Source organism: Schistocerca cancellata, chromosome 3, assembly GCF_023864275.1.
Source record: "Schistocerca cancellata isolate TAMUIC-IGC-003103 chromosome 3, iqSchCanc2.1, whole genome shotgun sequence".
NCBI classification, from domain to species: domain Eukaryota; kingdom Metazoa; phylum Arthropoda; class Insecta; order Orthoptera; family Acrididae; genus Schistocerca; species Schistocerca cancellata.
This window is the reverse complement of record NC_064628.1, coordinates 515697933-515715712: the sequence shown is the minus strand read 5'-3', so window position 1 is coordinate 515715712 and position 17780 is coordinate 515697933. Positions and strand designations below refer to the sequence as shown.

Below are 17780 nucleotides of genomic sequence, written 5' to 3'. Positions count from 1 at the left end.
AAAGACCCGGCAGTAACACCTCACCGAAAACATACCGCGCAGTGTGAATTTGCTCTACTATTTAGCTCATGAAAACATTAGAACACCATTGTAAGAAAAAAATCTGACAGGATTATGAAAAAGGCGGCGAGAATCTTGCTACCCACTAAAAGATATTGCCATAATCTTTTGAAGCAACATCACAATTACACAGTAATCAGTTGTAAACGTCAAAGAAATATGTTTCAACATTATGAACAAAGTTAGGTGCTACTCACCATATAGCGGAGAAGAGTCGTAGGTAGCACAACAAAGAGGCTGTCAGAAAGTGATCTTTCGGTCAACAAGATCTATGGATTATTTCACACCAACCCCGCAGCCGACCAGCCGGTATTTTTTCCCGGGGCGTCACGGGACCTACTGCCTATTCACACGTAGCCAACAGACCACGGCATGCCGTGCCGCCCTTCCGTGTCTGGGGCATATTCAGTTGTCCTCGACTACAAATGGAGCAATACCAGCTATTAGCGTCGTATTTCTTGTACAGTCGTTGGAAAAACAGTGGAAGAGGAATGCTTTGGGTTCATCCACTCAGTGTGAGAAGAGACGAAGTGGGTGCATTCTTTGTTCTTTTTGAGGAATTAAGGGGAGATGAAAATAAGTTTTTTAGTTATTTTCGCATGGGTTTACGAACTTTTGGCGATATACATGCACGAATGAAGAGTTCCACTCAGCGCTTTAATACATCCTTCCGAGAATGTATCCAGCCTATACAAATGTTGGCAATTCGAGTGATGTGAGTGGGAAAGAAACCAATAGCTAAAATTTAAAGAAAAAGTTATTATCCTAAATGATGTACGTTTCTGTTATCACCTTAAAAAATTAAAACATTGGTTACACATTTCCACAATCAGTAAAATAGTCAGATGTGTGTACCAAGCTATTTGGTCTCTGCGTTATGAATATATGCCTCTATCCAACAAAGACGACTTTAAAAACATCGCTGGAAAATTTGAGCAAAGAGCAAATTTTCCTCAGTGCATTAGATCTGTAGATGGAAAGTACATTCGTATCGTCCATCCATGATCCATTTAACTCATAGTATTACATTTACAAAGGATATTCATCTATAGCGTTCATGGCTGTGGCTGACTCTGACTATAGATTTATCAACGTAGATGTCGGCAGGTATGGCAAAGAGAGTGGCTCTATTATATTTAATGAATGATCTTTGTAGAAATCACTGATGGAAGAAAACTGTTAATTTCTGAAGACAGGTGCCCTCACAGTACACTAAATCCAAAGGTACATTTTTTTTTTATTGGTGATGAAGAGTTTGGACTGCATTAACACCTTCTACGACCATACTCTGGGCACCAATTAACAGTTGCTAAAAGAGTGTTCAATTATCGCCTGTCAAGAACTCGGAGGTACGTAGAATGTTAATTTGGGATACTGACTAATAAATTGAGGATTTTCCACAGAGCTATAAATTTAGAACCCGATTTTGCTCTTGACATTGTCAAGGAGTGTGTTGTTTTGCATAATATCATGTTAAAAATGTAGGATACTTTGTCCACAACTGGACTTTATAAGAAGAAGTGAACGTGTACGTGGGGGAATTTCCGTCAATAATGTACGGAAAATGATGGATTAATTTAAGAGAAATGGATGTGTGAAATGACAATTATCTAAAATTTAATGTGCCACTGACGTACAAAAATTGTAACGTAAAAAATAAAGATTTGTATTTATCATGGTCGTCTGTCTTTGCCACACATCCGTTCAGAGTTCATTCAGTTCTTTGCAAACTTCAATCAATGCATTTCTTGTTTGTATTTTGTCGTTACAAGTACCTAAAGTCTTGTTCCACAAAATTCGTCGGTCCTGAAATAATGTTTTAAGGATTTCCATATCAATTTCCGCTTTGACTAGAAATGTCCAGAACAGATAGAACCACCAATAAAGCAAAACACAACTGGCCAGCACGCGATGGTTGTCAGGTATATTTGTAGCGGTCTACTGTTGTGCGTGCCCCACCACCTGCGCCAGTATTTCCGCACACCGACATCTGGCCGACACAGTGGGGGCCGCCGACATCCCATAGCCTCGGCCCGGCTGTCGGCTGTCAAAATGGTTCAAATAGCTTTTAGCACTATGGGACTTAACTTCTGAGGTCATCAGTCCCCTAGAACTTAGAACTACTTAAACCTAACTAACCTAAGGACATCACACACATCCATGCCCGAGGCAGGATTCGAACCTGCTACCGCAGCGTGTCGGCTGTCGTTCAGCCGTCCATGTCGGCTGTCTGCCAGGTGTGAAACGTCCCTTAAGCGCCACACCCTCGCAATCGGCTAGACGGTGCCCGCTGTCGAGTGACGGGTAGATGTGAAATACGTCTATGTCGACAATAGACAACAGAACACACACACACACACACACACACACACACGCAAAAGCAACTCACACACACATGACAACAGTATCTAGCTTGTTGTGCCTATATGCGACTCAGCACTCCGCTATATGGTGAGTAGCAACTATCCTTTTCATGATATTGTTACATTCCATCCTAGATTTTCCATTGTTTAAAGAAATATATTCATGTTTCCATAATGAATATATTGTTAAAACTTACCTTTAACACGAAATATAATGAAAAACTATTCTGACAAAACGGCGCCGCAGCCATAACACGTTCTGCGCCACACAACGCCGCAACACTCAGAAGCGTTGGCGAGAAACGAGAAACGGCTGGTGTCAGTAAGTTCACAACGGAGTCCCACATATGGCAGCACGTCATAATCGAGGGAAATCCGCACCCCAGGGAATCTTTTTCCTTATTTTTAAGCAGGGAAGTATTATTCTCACAGAAGGGTTAAATAAGTCACTGTTTTCATTCATACTCCCTCTACTATCCACTGTTTTTTCTACTGTGATGGTACATGAGCAGCTTCACTCAGACAAATATTTATGATAAAAGCGAGCGACGGCTTGCATATTTTCATAAGTTATGACGTAATAATGAGGTATGCAGGTTCCTGTCAGAAATTCAGTGCATATCACATAAAACAAATCTGCCTGTAAGAACATAATTGCTGCATTACTGAGACTATATTTTTTTATATTGCTTTTGTTCTTCCCCCTAATACCGGCTGGCTTATTTATGAAAAGTTTTCCCACAGCGGAAAACCTGAGTAGTCTACTAATTTATACAAAATTGTTAAGGCTTTCGTGGCAACTTGTTGACAAACTGCCTATTGGCTTCTGTCTCGGGTTCTTCAGCCGACGTTCATCTAAAGATTTTTCTGACGTTTCGCCAGCACGAGTGGCTGGCATTGTCAAAGCTTCACCCTCCATTGCCGGTGGTGAACTGGAGGCGAGCTCGCGGCCGCAGCCTATATGTACCTGGCGCGCCAACGTCCGAGGGCTTCTCCGCGGTCATTTCCGGTGCGGTTCTCTTCTTGCTACCTGCGAAAGTCGTTCGCTGCAGTACGGGAAGCCAGGATCCATTTACCTCAAGGCTTTCCCCTTTCTTGTTGAAACTGTTCGCGTGTTTTTGTATTTCTACAGCTTCTCTGAACAGGCGCGTGTGATAGTGCTTGTCTACAGCTAGAACTTCCGTGTCGGCGAATTTTATTACGTGGTCGGTCCCATTCAGTGCGTGCTCTGCCACGGCCGATTTCTCCACCTGCCCCAACCTGCAATGTCGCTTGTGCTCTTTGATCCTGGTGTTAATTGATCGTCCAGTCATTCCGACATAAACTTTTCCGCATGTGCATGGTATACGCTATATTCCCGACATTGCAAGTGGGTCTCTTTTCTCCTTCGCCGATCTAAGACACTCTTTGATCTTCCTTGTCGGTTTGAAAATCGTCTTTACGCCATGTTTGCGCAATGTACGGCCGATTCTGTCCGTCACTCTGGGAATGTATGGCAGAAAGGCCGTACCCGACATTTCTTTTTCTGGTTCCTTACTTCGCCGAGTGTTGGGCTCTGTTACAAGTCTAATGTAATTTGTGGAGTACCCATTGCTCCTCAGAACAGTTTCCAGGTGTTGCATTTCTCGTTTGAGGTGTTGCTGCTCACATATTCGTCCTGCTCTCGTTACGAGCGTACTAATCATGCCTCTTTTCTGGCTCGGGTGGTGGTTTGACAGTTTGTGCAGGTATCGGTCCGTGTGTGTCGGTTTTCGATACACGCTGTGTCCCAGGTTTTCGCCTTCCCTTGTGACCAGCACATCTATAAATGGCAGTTTCTTGTCCTTTTCTACTTCCATGGTAAATGTTATGTTGGCATGGAGGCCGTTCAAGTGTCTTAGGAAGTCACTGAGCTGTTCTTCACCATGGCTCCACACCACGAAAGTATCATCGACGTACCTGTACCACACCTTAGGTTTGCAAGTCGCCGAGTCCAGTGCCTGTGCTTCGAATTGTTCCATGAAGAAGTTGGCCACCACTGGACTGAGAGGACTACCCATGGCGACGCCTTCCAGCTATTCGTAGAAATCGCCATTCCACGTGAAATAGCTCGTGGTGAGACATGCATGGAAGAGCTTTCTGATGTCCTGCGGGAAAATGGAACCGATGTGCTCCAGAGCGTCACTGAGTGGCACTTTCGTAAATAACGAAACAACATCAAAGCTGACCAGGATGTCGTTTGGTGCAATTTTCAGTTTCTTCAGGTTTTCAATGAAATGTCCTGAGTCCTTAATGTATGTGTCGGTCTTCCCCACGTGTGGCTGGAGCAGAGAGGCCAAGCGTTTTGCCAGTTTATACGTTGGTGAGCCAGGAGCGCTAACGATCGTTCTCAGTGGAACGTTGTTCTTATGGATCTTGGGTAATCCATACAGCCGAGGTGGTAGGGCTTCCGTGTGGCGCAGGTTTCTCTGTATGTCCGCAGGCAGAGAAGACGCCTTGATTAATCGATTCGTATTCCGATTGATACGCTGCGTCGGATCTGCGCTTAGTTTTCGGTACGTTGTCGGATCTAATAGGTCTCGGATCTTTTGCTCATAATCTTCGGTCTTCCTTACGACGGTCGCATTCCCCTTATCGGCAGGCAGTACCAATATACTCTTGTCGGCGTTGAGATCCTTAATGGCTTGTACCTCTTCTTTCTTCAGGTTGCAAGCTGGTGGTTTTGCTCGGCGCAGTATCCTGGCTGTTTCCGTGCGTATTTCCTCTGCCTTTTCACAAGGTAGGGTCCGAATGGCTGCTTCGGTGTTGGCAATGATGTCCTCCATAGGTATAGTTCTCGGGAAGATAGCGAAATTCCCTCCTTTTTGAAGAACAGACACTTCCTCTTCGGACAATTGTCGTTCAGTGAGGTTGACCACTGTGTGTGACATGTCGGGAATCGCCTTGTTGGTCTGCTTCCGGCATCTTTCAAATTTTTTCTTCTGCCGCTCGGTGCAGCGCTCGAGTTCGTTCTGCATGCTCCTGTAAGTGATGCTGTCGATCTTGTCCCAGCCGTCTCGATGCATTCTGCTACTTAGTTGATAGAAAATGTCCAGAAGTTCCTGATCCGTTCTTGCCAAGTCTCTCCGTGTTGTATGTATTCGTTCACGAAGAAAAGCTCGTTCCATTCTGTCGTAGATACGATGTGCTTGGGCGGTGGTGAATAGGCGCTTACATCTCAAGAACTTCGGTGTAGCACATTCATCTCGGCACCGTGACAGAAAGGCGAGAGAGGACATCAATCGCGCTTTCTTCTTCCGTCGTTGGTCAAGGCGTCGGTACAATCTGCAAATCTCCTCCCCGTAGAGGCGTAATACAAAATTGTTAAGGCTTTCGTGGCCACTTGTTGACAAACTGCCTATTGGCTTCTGTCTCGGGTTCTTCGGCCGACGTTCATCTAATGATTCTTCTGATGTTTTGCCAGCACGAGTGGCTGGCATTGTCAAAGCTTCACCCTCCATTGCCGGTGGTGAACTGGAGGCGAGCTCGCGGCCGCAGCCTATATGTACCTGGCGCGCCAACGTCCGAGGGCTTCTCCGCGGTCATTTCCGGTGCGGTTCTCTTCTTGCTACCTGCGACAATTCGAAGCACAGGCACTGGACTCGGCTACTTGCAAACCTAAGGTGTGGTACAGGTACGTCGATGACACTTTCGTGGTGTGGAGCCATGGTGAAGAACAGCTCAGTGACTTCCTAAGACACTTGAACAGCCTCCATGCCAACATAACATTTACCATGGAAGTAGAAAAGGACAAGAAACTGCCATTTATAGATGTGCTGATCACAAGGGAAGGCGAAAACCTGGGACACAGCGTGTATCGAAAACCGACACACACGGACCGATACCTGCACAAACTGTCAAACCACCACCCGAGCCAGAAAAGAGGCATGATTAGTACGCTCGTAACGAGAGCAGGACGAATATGTGAGCCGCAACACCTCAAACGAGAAATGCAACACCTGGAAACTGTTCTGAGGAGCAATGGGTACTCCACAAATTACATTAGAAGTGTAACAGAGGCCAACACTCGGCGAAGTAAGGAACCAGAAAAAGAAATGTCGGGTACGGCCTTTCTGCCATACATTCCCAGAGTGACGGACAGAATCGGCCGTACATTTGTTTGTTTTTCGTGTTATTACCCAGTACTTTGCGTGTCATTACCCTCAGGGGTGGGGAATACCACGCATTTGCACTTTTTTTTTATTTTAATGTTCAAAATTAAGGTACTGTTTATAACTATTTACAGACGATTGGAATATGTAGAGAAATGTCCATTGTATGGTATGTACTTATTTTCGTAGGTTTTAATGACGTAACGAATGGTTCACATCGATTTTTCCTTAGGTGCGTGTATTTCCCCCACTCTCCCCTATACAGTAACAGTATCCGCACCGTTGTGCTTTGATTGTCGCGCTGTCAATGCGCGCAGTGTGAAAATGGCTGAGGCTGCTTTCTGTTCCGTAGCGAAACACGCGCATGGCACACCGTTAAAGTGCCGAGAAGTAGGCTGTTCTTAATGTTTCTCATAAATGTACATAGACAATCGACTTTGAAGTTTTTCCATAGTTGTATATAATGCAGTTGACAAGCGACATCAAATTGATCGTATAGCGCAGTAGGTAGCGTAATGGAACATAAACGAAATGCGGTTAGTCGTGCGTTAGTGTAAATCTCCCCACTACATTTTTTTCCTCGTTCAATTTGGCATACCTACATCTCGTAATTATAAAACTCATCATAATTTTTTATGAATAATGCATGTCTCCTTGTTTCTAATTACATTTCGACGCGAAATTCCTGTTTGCATTTCAAATACAAATTCTTAGTTATCGATCTTTCACGAAAAACTGTTCATAAAAGTTGTTTAAATTAAGAAACCATAACCATTTAATTTTTAATGCAAAAATAAAAAACCAATTCCTCTTTATCTGGAGTATGTCCATCGTTTTATACCACAGACACACAAATGCTGCATTTTTACATTTACTACAGTACCACTACAATATGAACCGAACAGAACTAATCCGGAGCAAAGCTGCGGGATTTGGCCCGACAAGTAACAAGACAGTTAAGCTGCCAGACGTACTGGAACTAACGCGCGCAGCTTTTTCCCACGTCACTGCCGAACGCTGGCGGGATATAGCACGGCTCGTCATAAAACAAGAAGAGAGAAGGCTGCGCCTGGTTGGCTTCGTGCATTCTGTTGTTGATAGGCTCTTTATCAACTGAAATGAATTTCTCAGATTCGGATGAAGAAGGAGCTAAGAGATTAACAGAGGACTGACTGTAAGTATTACCTTCAGTGGCTTGAATATTTAACTATCCGATGACATCCTTCAATACTTTCTTACGTTACACACAGTTTATGGAGAAAAATTACCCTGTGGTTAAGGCAGGAATTTTCATCATTCTTGTTTTTAATTACAATAGCACGTTAGCTAAAAACGAAAACATGTTGCGGTTTTCGTCTAATCGTATAAGGAGCGTATTGTGGGAGATTTAGAGTATTATTTCATTCTGCTTAAAAATTAAATGACATTCGAAGCTGCATTGCTCCTCTGTTCGTCTCTTTTTTATTTGTGAACTGCAGCTGCCTGCGTCACTGCAGGCTAGTTGTACCAGATGACCGGTTAGTGTTGTCCAAGTTAAATGTGCTGGTAAAGCTGTTGTCCCGTATTATCGCTAAGTCGATGTGCACATAACGCACAGTACAAAACGCACCCTTATTTTCGTACTTGACAGTACTCGAGACAGCAAACGTGGAAAAATACATGATGCAATGTTCACATCAGGTTTATTCTTATGATGAACGGATTATAGCTGCCATATGTATGATTCCGAAGATATAATCAATATGCCGCTTCAGTTTTACCGGTCGATCGTCGAGGAATTATTAGCAGTAGCTTAAGTAGTATTCACGATTATAAAAATTTTATCACGGTCTTTATTTTTTTTTAAACATAGCAACCCAAAGATATTCCTTTCTGTCAAGTTTCCACAGCAATTGCTCTTTGGCCCTAATAACATTTAATGTTGCAAGAGTCTATGAGTTTTCGCTATATTTAAAACAGGCTCACGAAGTTTTCGTTTTAAACAATAATTACCTTTTGAAATAGTCTCAACTAACACTTTTCCACAAAGTAAAATACCCAGCGACCTTATTATAGTGCTCCGCTGCAGTTTCGCTTCATGTTCAAAGATAATCTTTCTCTGTTGATTTATAGCTGTCACTTGAAAACTTATTTCACCTGTAATTTGATAAACATTCGTTGCTGGAATGTTACGAATTTAGATTTATCGTTTGTATGCCTGTTAAAGAAAATCTCAGCATCCTAGTCGCCGTGAGGTATAGTCCATAAAATATCACGTCCGTGCATTCAACATTCCAAAGATAGCATTATCCCATATAATTTGATCTCCCGCTTCATCAAGCTCACTTCAGCTTTAAAAAATCAACTTCAGTTAATCCACAATATATTCCACTCGGACTCAATTCGTAACAATTATCTTCATACAAACTTTTCGACTGAGCACTTCAAAATTAATAACTTCACATTTTATGCACTTTATTACACTGTAATCATACAGTTATAGCCACGTGTCAAGCATTAACGTGGATGAGAAAGTTTGCACCCATTCGTGACTAAAGCTGAACATGAACTCTCTCGATCTTTACAGCATCAATTCCATACTAAATCTTTTTCAGTTTGTAACATTCTTTTTTTTCCGTTATTACAGCAAGGTTGGACAAGTCGCTTCGGGACGTCTTCTCTGGATCTCGACCGTCGTTGTCACGTTTCTGATGGTCAGGAACTCTGGCTATGTGACAACAGGAAGACGTTCCCTTCCGCCATTGCCACACCACCGCTCGTTTCATGAAACAGAAATAAACACAAACGTTTATTCCAGTATTACAGTTGTAACAACAAAATACAAAATTCAAAATTCATTTTACCATATCTAAACATTATAACAAACCTACAGCTACTTAAATTTCATGTGTCACGTGGCGGGAACAAATCGATCGTACAGCGCTCCAAAGGCTGTATCATCACACAGCGTACAAATAGCAACTAGTAACAGGGTATGAACGTCTTCACTGGGATTTTCCTAGCTGGTGTCCCGTAATACTCACCAGAATGTATTCACTATCTAATTCTTAGCTAATTCCCCCTTTGAATTCTATGTGAACGATAAACTTCTTTTAATCACATTACTGGGTCAGTGGTTGCTGCCGCTTGCAGAACAGGCGCGGTCCCGGTGCACCCATCCAGTGCGGTAATTGAAATTCACAAACATTAGCGCCTACTTGGCCGAGCCGACGGCGCTGCAGAACGTGCGTATCATCTGTAAGAGTCAGCTTTCATTAATACGAGTCTCCCACATTACACATAGTGTAACACTTTCCGTTATCGTCGTGTACTTGTAGCAGCCGCTATTAGAAGTATATCGTTCACATAGAATTCAAAGAGGGAATCACCTAATAACTGGATGATGAGTACTTTATTACATCCTGGTGAGCATTACGGGACACCAGCTAAATAAATCGCATTTAAGTCGTTCGTACTGTATTACTAGTTGCTATTTGTACGCTTCAGTTAGCAATAGTGACGGGTCACTTATAGGAAAGAAATATAGGGAGACGGGGATTCTCACATAGACGCATTGCATACAGTGTGGATAGACAGTTTTCTGCTTTCGTAACTAAAGGGATGACAAAAATGTCTGAATGCCAAACAGTAATACTGACATGAGATTCTTGTGAGACGAAATGCGCATGCCAACTGGTCCCGTCGCCCTCAAATGGTTCAGATGGCTCTGAGCACTATGGGGCTTAACATCTGAGGTCATCAGCCACTTAAAACTGCTTAAACCTAACTAACCTAAGGACATCACACACATCCATGCCCGGGGCAGGATTCGAACCTGCGACCGTAGGTGTTTCGCGGTACCAGACTGAAGCGCCTAGAACCGCTCGGTCACACTGGCCGGCTCCGTCGCCATCAGACTTTCACACTTTGCCTGACTACTCTCCAGTGGTTCAGCAGTCTTTAGGGATCTGTCCAATATCTTCAGACCACATCAAGATGCTGTACAGTGAGCATGATTCTCAGAGGCAGTGATATAAAATACGCTCCTGGAGAAAGGAAAACATTTGCCCAGTACTAGAATTACGCTTTAATTGTGCTGTTACTCTGGCAACTATAGCTCTACATGTTCTCTAAAGTCATTACCAGTCGCACAGAAGAAGCAATGAATTGTAGTCACGTAAAGGAACAAACTGACGTTATAAATATGTTTCACAGTGCAAGTTACGAAAGACGTCATGGGACGCTGCAGTAAGTAGGTAGCACTTTTTAATTTCAACGGTATCAGTAGTAACAGCCTTTCAGAATCTAGGTTGTGACCTGGCAACCAATGGTTGTTATTAGTTTCCGTTTTATTCTCATTATAGACGTTTGTATTTATTGCTTTCCATTGCTTTCCACATTATTTGCAATCTGTCCCAAACCCACAAGGCTCGATCTTCAGGAACATAATGCAACAAGCAATTTACAACACATCTTCAAGAATATCATCTTGTTCCCATACCTGTTGATTTAGGGATGAGCTGCATTTTTTCCGATTTTGGCCGTCTTGGGACCGCGTTAAACAACTATTTTTCAATGTACATTTCTCCTATTGCGCTCCTCCTCTTTTCTCTTCTGCCAATATGTCTTCATCCTCTCTCTGTGCTGCTCCCTTCGGTCTTCTGTCCACACTGTTCCTCCAGTTCTTCTCTTCTTCACTTCAAATCCTTCAAAATGTTGAATTTTGTCTCTCATTAAGTCTCTGTTGGTTATATCATCTTCTCCTATACCCATCTCCTCTAAGTCTGCTTTGACTTCTTTGAACCAGGTAATTTGGGTTCTGGGGTTCTTGTCAAAAAACATGAATATTTTCTTTGTCAGCCTTTCATCATTCATTATTTTCACATGGGCGTAAAAGCTTACTCTTCTCTTCCTCATAGTATCTCCCACTTTCTCAATTTTGTCATACACTTCTCTATTACTTCTAAGCTTCCAAGTCCCATTCTCAAACCTCGGCCCAAGTACTCTTCTAATGATTTTTCGCTCCTTTTTTGCTATAGCTTCCATTTCCTTGTTAGTGTTCATTGCTAAACATTCAGATGCATACGGACACTCTGGCTTAATCAGTGTTGTAGTGCCTTATTTTTGCGTTAATTGATACTGACTTCTTGTTGTACACATTCTTTGTTAGCTGGAATGCCATTTCCTTTTTTCTTGTTCTTGTTTTATTTCCTTCTTTATCTGAAGCACTGGGCTGGATGATTTCCCCTAAATATTTGAAATTAGAAACCTTCTTTATCTGGCCATACTTTGTAATCATATTGTTCGGTGCCTCTTTTACATTGGTTAGGTACTCTGTCTTTTCAAAGGAGATTTTCAGTCCTGCTTTTTCTGCTGTTTCATTCAGAATATTGATCTGTTTGACTGCTTCTTCCAAACTTCCAGCCAGAATCGCTAAGTCATCAGCAAAAGCGAGGCAATCTACTTCTAATCCATCCCTTATTCTTCCTAATCTGATTTTTTGTATTCCTTCTTCAGTCGTTTTCTTCCTCCACTGCATTATGATAAGATGTTATTCTTACGAATATATCGTTAAAAATGGATGAATAGAAACATAAATAAAATATAATAAATATTTATTTTAAGACAGAAAAATGTTCGCAACTAATCTCTCCAACAATTCCATCGCTACTGAAACACCAGATTTTCACTAATTCTACTTATGTTAGTGTAATGGATGAAATACAATTCAGTTTTACCGTTGTCTTCATATATCACGAGGAAAGTGAGAAAACCAAAATGTAAAGAGGAGTCAAGATAGAAATTTTTATTTTGTTAACTATTCTGAGCCTTTCTGGAAGAAGCATATAATTTTTAAACCTAAAAAACTCCTGATGCGCAAAAATAATGTTTAGTTACCATGTTCAAAGGAAGTTGTCCACGGTAACAGTAAAGTCATAGAACCATTTTGTGGCTTTTGTAATTGTGGCATCTGAAGTCAAATAATCGATGGCAAGAGAAATCAAAAAGTAGGAAAATGCCACTGTGTGTTGTGTGTGTTCTTTTTTTGTATACATTCTGTAAGTACTTTAAGTAAAACAAAAGTTGAAACCTCCGATCAGATTGAAATTGTGTGCCGGATCGAGACTCGAATTCCGACCTTTGCCTTTCTTAAAACAAACGTTATTAAAGTAGGCCTACCACATCTTTAATCTTCACGTTTACATATTTATCTCTCAACGTACTCACCCTGACGAAAACACAGCTCTCCCAAGGGACATCAGTTTGTTGATACCGTTGCTGTAGAATGTTTGACTTTGTTCACGAAGCCACAACCTCACCTCTGCATGCACCGCTTTATCGCTATCGAAGTTAAGTCCTCGACGGTGTTCTTTAAGTTCTGGAAACAGATGAAAATCGGATGTAGCCAAGTGGAGATATTGGAATACGATGGATGACAGTGATGTCAAACCGTCGGATTGTTGCAGATGTCGAAGCCATGGCGTGTGGTCTGGCATTGCTATGACGGAGTATTCGAAACTCGATTACATTACGCTGTTTCTCATGCACTGGCATAGTTACGTTACACACTGTCATGCTACAGACTACAATTCGGAGCCCTGTAGCGGCAGAGCGCTGCAAAAATATGAAGACATGAAGAATGAAGACGTAGAATGTTAATAATGTTTGTTTTGATAACAAGTTTTAAGAGTTATCACAGAAAAATTTGACGGCATTACATTTCAGCAAGCCCTGTTAAATATGGCCTCAGAGCGTACAAAAATGTGTGGAAAGATACTCTGTAGGAACATCAAATCTTTAAATCCTCGTTTAGCAGAATCTCTGATCGTTTGCATAGTAATTTTCATAGTTGAAGCAAACGTCCATTCGATGATGAGATGAAAACAAAAAGAGGATAAGTTCTGCTTGCACAAGGTCGGAGAAAGAAATAGGCCGTATATTTTTCGAAGGAAATACCTCAGCATTCAATTTAATCGATTTACCGGATTCACGAGAAATGAAAATAGCGATGGCCAGCTGAGGTTTATAGACCCCGACACCCCCCCCCCCTCTCCTCAAAAGTCAACCGGCCGAAGTGGCCGAACGGTTCTAGGCGCTTCAATCTGGAACCGCGCGACCGCTACGGTCGCAGGTTCCAATCTTGCCTCGGGCATGGATATGTGTGATGTCCTTAGGTTGGTTAGGTTTAAGTAGTTCTAAGTTCTAGGGGACTGATGACCTCAGCTTATAAGTCCTATAATGCTCAGAGCCATTTTCAACCTCACAAATCCACCGGCGCACAATTGCGACGACTCAGACAGTTGTCATGATTTAAAAGCATAAATGCTCTTGCATTTACGTCGTCCGAAATTAGTCTTTGTACTTAACAAAAGTTTCTTGCTTTTCCCTTTTGGTGCCACTTTAGCACATTTTGACCTAACATTGGAAAAACATAAAACAGAGATACGACGTATGCCAACCAGAGGCCACAGTTGTATATTGTTCCAGCCTAATCTCTATTGTAGCAGGTCCAAAACAATGTCCAACGAACTGAGAACTGTAAGCGCACAACACATTCGCAGTGAATGATGAACATAGTGGTGTTTGTTTTATTTCTCGAATGGTGGCAACGTGTAGACACTGGTTAAAGCTAATCCTCGGGTAACCATGCAAGGAAAAGCAAGCCTGCACACTGTGGAGATGCGTAGTCCTGTGATGCAAGGCGCTGGTTGCTTGCCAACGTTGCGCCCATCGCCGCCACTGCGCCTGCATTCCCCCTATAAAAGCTGGCCGTTTCAGCCACGGAGCACTGTCTCGTCCACTCAGACGTCGCCAACATGTTCAAGGTACGTCAGTGGCTGGTGAGCCTCGAATGAGCTGCAAGAGCTGTGTTGAAGAGTTGTACATTTTCTCGGTTCTCGCTTGCAGTACTACTGTAATGTCAGCAATACTATGCCAAATTCCTGAATGATCAAGTGGCATGTAGGAGACTATTTGTTTACTTTTGTAAAGGTCTGGAACAGAAAAATTCTTACACTACAGAAATAATGTATTAAAATAGTTTTGTAACAAGTACCAATCAATTTTGCTCATAACTCTGTGCTGGAAAGAGTCTGCATTGATCGTTTTGATCTGTAGGGCAGATAGAAGAGATAGCTAAAATTTATCACAGCCGATTTCTGTATCTCAGAGTTTCGAATCTGTTACTGTGAGGGAGCTATTTATTTTATTATTCATACTTTTGCGCCTTTCAATTTCTTAGTTCTCGTCTATCAGTAATTTGAAGACGTTTCGTTTTTATTGTGTTTCAGGAATGCACTGAAAGTTAATCTCAATATATGGTAGCATAGGGTTGAATAAATTTCATATATTTTGAATTCTTCTCATTTCCGGTTTCACATCAGGTTCAAACTAAGAGCAAAATGAACAGTCTAAAGTAATGGTGTCACATAAAAGTAAACTATATTATTTTAGAGGAAATATTTTGTATACCATAACAACAGAAGTAGGTAACTCACGCTGGATAATTTGTCATGGATGAAAATCTCCATATATTGTGATATCACGTAGAACAAAAAGTCACAGTGATACAAGATATCTACTTGGGAGTTAGTAATACAGGCTAGTTAATCTTGCTGTACAGCTGCTCGTGGGATGTTGCTGGTAAAGTTCAATGGTTCAAATGGCTCTGAACACTATGGGACTTAACATCTGTGGCCATCAGTCCCCTAGAACTTAGAACTACTTAAACCTAACTAACCTACGGACATCACACACATCCATGCCCGAGGCAGGATTCGAACCTGCGACCTTAGCGGTCGCGCGGTTCCAGACTGAAGCGCCTAGAACCGCTCGGCCACTCTGGCTGCTGGTAAAGCAGACCAGACCGAACACTACCATGCTTATATGAACTTCTCCGTAAGACTTTTGTGCTTATAACGTTCTTCTCACTCATTCAAATAGTGACATCACTGGCTTTACCGCCCTAATTAATGTATTCATGTTACAAATGTGCAGGTGTACATTATTCATTTTCCACTGACATGACAACAAGACGTTCACCTTTCAAATACTTTGCTCGTTTTATGTGAATCATAGATACACTGTGTTGATTATAAACAGAGGGCATAAAAGAAGTCATCGCTGTTTTAAACATAGATAAAATATTTGAGAGATTCCTCACACATACACATAGCAGAGTTCTGAGCAATTTTGTAATAAGACTATTGGGTACAATATGTGTTAACAATGTTATAATGCTTTCTTAGAATGAAGTAAAATGTGCCTTTACCGACATAGTATCCACTGTACCTTCACACTCTGGTGACATTCGACAGTGTTAATGCATTGGTCAATTTCTGTCAATTCCGAATATTGCATGCATTCTTGTTTGGGACGTTCACTAGGATCCTCGTCGTTCTTCTTGCTTACAGCTTGTTCTGTTGCTGGCTTTGGCCGCCTGCTGTGTGAGCGCCGCCCCCAAGGCCGGCCTGGCCCCCCTGGCCTACTCCACCCCCCTGGTGGCGGCCGCCCCCGCGGCCTACGCCGCCCCCGCGCCGGCCATCGTGACGGCGCACAGCTCGCAGTACATCGCGCAGAACTTTAACGGACTCGCCGTGGCCGCCGCCGCCCCTGTCGTCGCCGCCGCCCCTGCAGTCGCTGCCGCGTACCACGCCGCGCCCGCCGTGTATTTCAGATAAACAGTTAGCTGCAACCTCTTCACAAGGATAAATAAAGTCATTTTAATTGAAAGCGTCGTGTTCATGTTATTGCTTTTGTAAATATTCATTCATCCTACTTTCTGTACACGCTCTAGAGCAAATATTATTATTTTACATGTTGTTAAAAGTACCACCTGTTGGATGACATCACTACTATTCTACAATTGTAAGTAGGCTGTTTAGATTTTTATATTGGTAATGCCACGTAGCGCTCTGTATGGCTGTGCTGTGTGCAGTCTGTGGCTAGTTTGCATTGTTGTCTGCCATTGTATTGTTGGGCAGCTAGATGTTAACAGCGCGTAGCGTTGCGCAGTTGGAGGTGAGCCGACAGCAGTGGTGGATGTGAGGAGAGAGATGGCGGAGTTTTGTAATTTGTCATGAACTGCTATATATATTATGACTATTAAGGTAAATACATTGTTTGTTCTCTATTAATATCTTTCATTTGCTAACTATCCCTATCAGTAGTTAGTGCCTTCTGTAGTTTGAATCTTTTATTTAGCTGGCAGTAGTGGCGCTCGCTGTATTGCAGTAGTTGGAGTAAGGAAGATTTTTGTGAGGTAAGTGATTTCTGAAAGGTATAGTTTAATGTTACTCAGGATCATTCTTTTGCAGGGATCTTTGATAGTCAGATTGCGTTACGCTAAAAACATTGTGTGTCAGTTTAAGCACAGTCTTGTATAAATTGTTCTAAGGGGACGTTTCACAATGCTTTGTACATTCCTCTCTGTAGGTGGCGCACCGGTCTGATTTGCTAATCAGAAGTAGTAATTAACGATAGAGAGGGTTACCGAAAGTTGTTCTTCTCCGGCAACACTTTCAAAGAGAATAGGAGAGAATCACCTGATAATCAAAACCAGTTACAAAATGATTTAGATAAAATACGTGTATGGTGCGAAAAATGACAATAGACGCTAAATAATGAAAAGTGTGAAGTCACTGGCATGAGTAATAAAAGTCCATTAAATTTCCTTTACATAATAAATCACACAAATGTAATGACTGTAATTTAACTAAATGCTCAGCGATTACAAACGCAAATAACTTTAACTGGAATGATCACATATAAAGAAAACTAAAGACTGCGTTTTATTGGCACAACACTTACAAAATGCAAAAGGGCTACTGAAGAGACTGCTCGCAGCATGCTCGTACATCCTCTTCTGGAGTGCTGTTGTGCAGTGTGGGATCCGCATCAGATGAGACACAGAGGACATAGAAGAAGTTCAAAGAAGGGCAGCGAGTTTTTAATTATAACGAAATAGGGGACGGAGTGCACTGGACATGATACGTGGATTGAGATGGCAAGGCGCTTTTCTTTCCGTCAGGATCTTGAAAACGATCATCATGAGAAAATAAGGGAAATGAGAGCTCACATAGTATTATCTAAGTGCTCTAAAATTCGCGCGCCGTTCAAGAGTGGAACGTTATAGAAACTGCGGGAAGGTGGTTCGATGAAACCTCTGCAAGCAATTAATTGTGAACTCGAGAGTTATCAGGTAGACGTAGACTGAGATGAAAGAGGAACATTATAGTGCTACTTAAAG

The 17780-nt window shown here is 42.2% G+C and overlaps 1 protein-coding gene across 1 annotated transcript in view; it reads left to right on the top strand.

The window, feature by feature from the left end:
• LOC126176396 (cuticle protein 38-like) overlaps positions 1–17780 on the top strand; it is a 72064-nt gene that overhangs the window by 29245 nt on the left and 25039 nt on the right. The window contains exon 3 of the mRNA XM_049923554.1: positions 15946–16149. Within this exon, the coding sequence (XP_049779511.1) occupies positions 15946–16149 (204 nt within the window). The remainder of the gene's footprint in view (positions 1–15945; positions 16150–17780) is intronic.